A 4,089-nucleotide genomic window follows, 5' to 3' on the forward strand; every position below is an offset into this window, starting at 1 on the left:
AATATGCTATGCTGGTTCAATATTATTGTGCCTACTTTAACACACGAAATGAACTATTTTCCGAACTTTCAGTGGGAAAACGGGTAAACCCACAGTTGCACCTGCGTCTCTATAGCATTTCCCGCCCTTTGAATACAGGTAATTATCACAGTTTCCACTCCTTGTGCTCCGTGTCATATGCCAAAGAGCCTGGCCTTTCGGTAATTTCAATGTTCAATATGCAGTTGGACAAGGAGTGGAAACAGACTGATACCCAGACTAGAATTCATATTCCGAAGATGGAATATGCCATTGCCATACCTTCAGTTTAGACACATCCAAAATCATTTTTTATCACAATCATGATTGTGTTTACAAATGTAAAAACCAATGCACACGCTCAATATGGCTGATCTCAGATCTGCACTTAGAAGTGACAGGACCTGCAGCGTCATTTCATTCTTTAGTGGCAGTGCGCATGTGCGAAATTTAGAGAGGGACGCTTGAGAAGACGATATCAATGCTTATAATTAACAGCCTTCAATAAAGGTTAGTATTGAAGTTCATGGCAAACGGATCCAAACAGGCACACGGTGAGAAATATTTCACCACTATTTAGAAAATCTATCGGTATCTGAGTATTTTTTTCGAACAAGCGTAGCTATAGCAGCAGCCTGACATCGATGTGTTAGTGCGGCCTCGGAATATCCTAGTTCTGCTTGCCGATATGAAATGCCACAGCAGCAGGGCGAGACTTTGGCTCTTCAGCCTGCATTAGCCCAGTAGAAGGTTATCTAACCCAAAAACAAGTCTGAGATTCTGGTTGTTGTAATAGAGAGCTTGGTCAAAGTTGTCGAATTAAAGCTTGGTCAAAATGTTCTTGTACTTTCATTATGCTCTATTTTGACTTGAGAATACTCTTTGAAAATGTTTATTTTGCAATAGAATAATCATGTGCCGTAATGTTTACTTTTCTCAATGTGTTACTTATATGTCTTTTTTTGTTTCAGGACAGAAAGAAAACCATGTCAACTCCGCCTCTCATCAGATCAAAGCAGACAGAGAAATCAATCAATGGAATATCCACACAGGTTGTTTGCACAGAATTCAGTAACTACATATTTATAGTTCTCACACAGTATGGAAAGATTGGCACTTTAGTATCAGTCACACCTGACTCCAGATCAGGTGATATCAGCACTCCCATGTTCACCACCAAAGTATTGTTGGGAAAAGAAGAGGTAAGCAGGTAGACACCACTGGAATTTTTCATAATATTAGTAGCATTGTATTACCGTAATTGACTGCTATGAGTATGTATGTGGCTGCCCACACTCTTCCTCACACACGGTCTTGTTTTATTTCCCTATGCAGGCTTTGACACACGTCTGTGCCAAAAACTTGGCAACATTTGTGTCACAAGAGGCAGGCAACAGGCCTGTTCTACTGGGGTTGGCACTGAAGGACAGTTCCATAGAAGCAATAAAGGCCATGAAAGATGTAATCAAAAGTTGTCAAGTCTGGTAACTACTGGTACAGGGAACGAGCAAAAGAATAGCCTACCTGGAAAGACAATTTCAGAAAAGGCTTCATACACTGAACACATTTTTTTCCTCAATGTTTTTGCATCCTTTAAAAACGTATTTTGTTATCTGTTGTTACATCTAAGCTTGATGTGGAAATAAATGCCATATAAATGGGAAGTTTATGCATTATAAATGCCTATGGAATTTTGTGGATTGAGTGGAAGCCAATGGCCACAAACCTATTCTGTTTGAGACAACCATCTCAATTTTAAAGCCACACTCTGAATACTGTTAGTGCACAAATATAAATAAAGGAGCGAATGCATCTCATTCCCATGCAAAATAGTATTTGATTGATTGCTGTGATATAAAAGTTTGGGGTTACTTAGAAATGTCCTTGTTTTTGAAAGAAAATGTTGTTTAAGACTGGTATTTTGCGGGTACTATATAATGAAGCTGTCAGTCGAGGACTTGTGAGGTGTCTGTTTCTCAAACTAGACACTCTAATGTACTTGTCTTCTTGCTCAGTTGTGTACCGGGCCACTTCTCTTTCTATTCTGGTTAGAGCCAGTTTGCGCTGTTCTGTGAAGGGAGTAGTACACAGCATTTGACCAGATCTTCAGTTTCTTGGCAATTTCTCGCATGGAATAGCCTTCATGTCTCAGAACAAGAATAGACTGACTAATTTTAGAAGAAAGGTCTTTGTTGCTGGCCATTTTGAGCCTGTATTCGAAACCCACAAATGCTGATGCTCCAGATACTCAACTAGTCTAAAGATGGCCAGTTTTATTGCTTCTTTGATAGGAACAACAGTTTTCAGCTGTGCTAACATAATTGCAAAAGTGTTTTAAAATAATAAACTTCCATTAGGTAACACAACGTTGCCATTGGAACACAGGAGTGATGGTTGCTGATAATGGGCCTCTGTACGCCTATGTAGATATTCCATAAAAAGTCTGCCGTTTCCAGCTACAATAGTAATTTACAACGTTAACAATGTCTACACTGTATTTCTGATCAATTTAATGGTATTTTAATGGACACATTTTTTACTTTTCTTTCAAAAACAAGGACATTTCTCAGTGACTGCAAACTTTTGAACGGTAGTGTGTGTGTGTATATATTTACAGTGGAGAGAACAAGTATTTAATACACTGCCGATTTTGCAGGTTTTCCTACTTACAAAGCATGTATAGGTCTGTAGTTTTTATCATAGGTACACTTCAACTGTGAGAGACGGAATCTAAAACAAAAATCCAGAAAATCACATTGTATGATTTTTAAGTAATTAATTTGCATTTTATTGCATAACATGCATTTGATACATCAGAACAGCAGAACTTAATATTTGGTACAGAAACCTTTGTTTGCAATTACAGAGATCATACGTTTCCTGTAGTTCTTGACCAGGTTTACACACACTGCAGCAGGGATTTTGGCCCACTCCTCCATACAGACCTTCTCCAGATCCTTCAGGTTTCGGGGCTGTCGCCGGACTTTCAGCTCCCTCCAAAGATTTTCTATTGTCTATTGGAGACTGGCTAGACCACTCCAGGACCTTGAGATGCTTATTACAGAGCCACTCCTTAGTTGCCCTGGCTGTGTGTTTCGGGTCATTGTCATGCTGGAAGACCCAGCCACCACCCATCTTCAATGCTCTTACTGAGGGAAGGAGGTTGTTGGCCAAGATCTCGCGATACATGGCCCCATCCATCCTCCCCTCAATACGGTGCAGTCGTCCTGTCTCCTTTGCAGAAAAGCATCCCCAAAGAATGATGTTTCCACCTCCATGCTTCACGGTTGGGATGGTGTTCTTGGGGTTGTACTCATCCTCCTTCCTCCAAACACGGCAAGTGGAGTTTAGATCAAAAATATCTATTTTTGTCTCCTCAGACCACATGACCTTCTCCCATTCCTCCTCTGGATCATTCAGATGGTCATTGGTAAACTTTAGATGGGCCTGGACATGCGCTGGCTTGAGCAGGGGGACCTTGCGTGCGCTGCAGGATTTTAATCCATGACGGCGTAGTGTGTTACTAATGGTTTTCTTTGAGACTGTGGTCCCAGCTCTCTTCAGGTCATTGACCAGGTCCTGCTGTGTAGTTCTGGGCTGATCCCTCACCTTCCTCATGATCGTTGATGCCCCACGAGGTGAGATCCTGCATGGAGCCCCAGACCGAGGGTGATTGACCGTCATCTTGAACTTCTTCCATTTTCTAATAATTGCACCAACAGTTGTTGCCTTCTCACCAAGCTGCTTGCCTATTGTCCTGTAGCCCATCCAAACCTTGTGCAGGTCTACAATTTTACCCCTGATGTCCTTACACAGCTCCATGGTTTTGGCCATTGTGGAGAGGTTGGAGTCTGTTTGAGTGTGTGGACAGCTGTCTTTTATACAGGTAACGAGTTCAAACGGGTGCAGTTAATACAGGTAATGAGTGGAGAACAGGACGGCTTCTTAAAGAAAAACTAACAGGTCTGTGAGAGCTGGAATTCTTACTGGTTGGTATGTGATCAAATACTTTGCAATAAAATGCAAATTAATTACTTCAAAATCATACAATATGATTTTCTGGATTTTTGT

The 4,089-nt window shown here is 41.0% G+C and overlaps 1 protein-coding gene across 2 annotated transcripts; it reads left to right on the top strand.

Moving 5' to 3' along the window:
- Positions 1-416: 416 nt before the first annotated feature.
- On the top strand, positions 417-1,687 carry LOC112245997 (proteasome assembly chaperone 3). 2 transcript variants are annotated; one of them, XM_024414256.2, is made up of 3 exons: positions 417-528; positions 990-1,220; positions 1,354-1,687. In XM_024414256.2, exons 2-3 carry the CDS (start codon positions 1,005-1,007, stop codon positions 1,504-1,506), a joined length of 369 nt encoding a protein of 122 aa, XP_024270024.1. In that variant the 5' UTR covers positions 417-528; positions 990-1,004; the 3' UTR covers positions 1,507-1,687. The 2 variants fall into 2 exon arrangements, with proteins under 2 accessions (XP_024270024.1, XP_024270023.1); XM_024414255.2 differs by having other exon boundaries at positions 421-572.
- The last annotated feature ends 2,402 nt before the right edge of the window (positions 1,688-4,089 follow it).

The sequence above is a fragment of the Oncorhynchus tshawytscha genome, linkage group LG09, assembly GCF_018296145.1.
Source record: "Oncorhynchus tshawytscha isolate Ot180627B linkage group LG09, Otsh_v2.0, whole genome shotgun sequence".
Classification (NCBI taxonomy): Eukaryota; Metazoa; Chordata; class Actinopteri; order Salmoniformes; family Salmonidae; genus Oncorhynchus; species Oncorhynchus tshawytscha.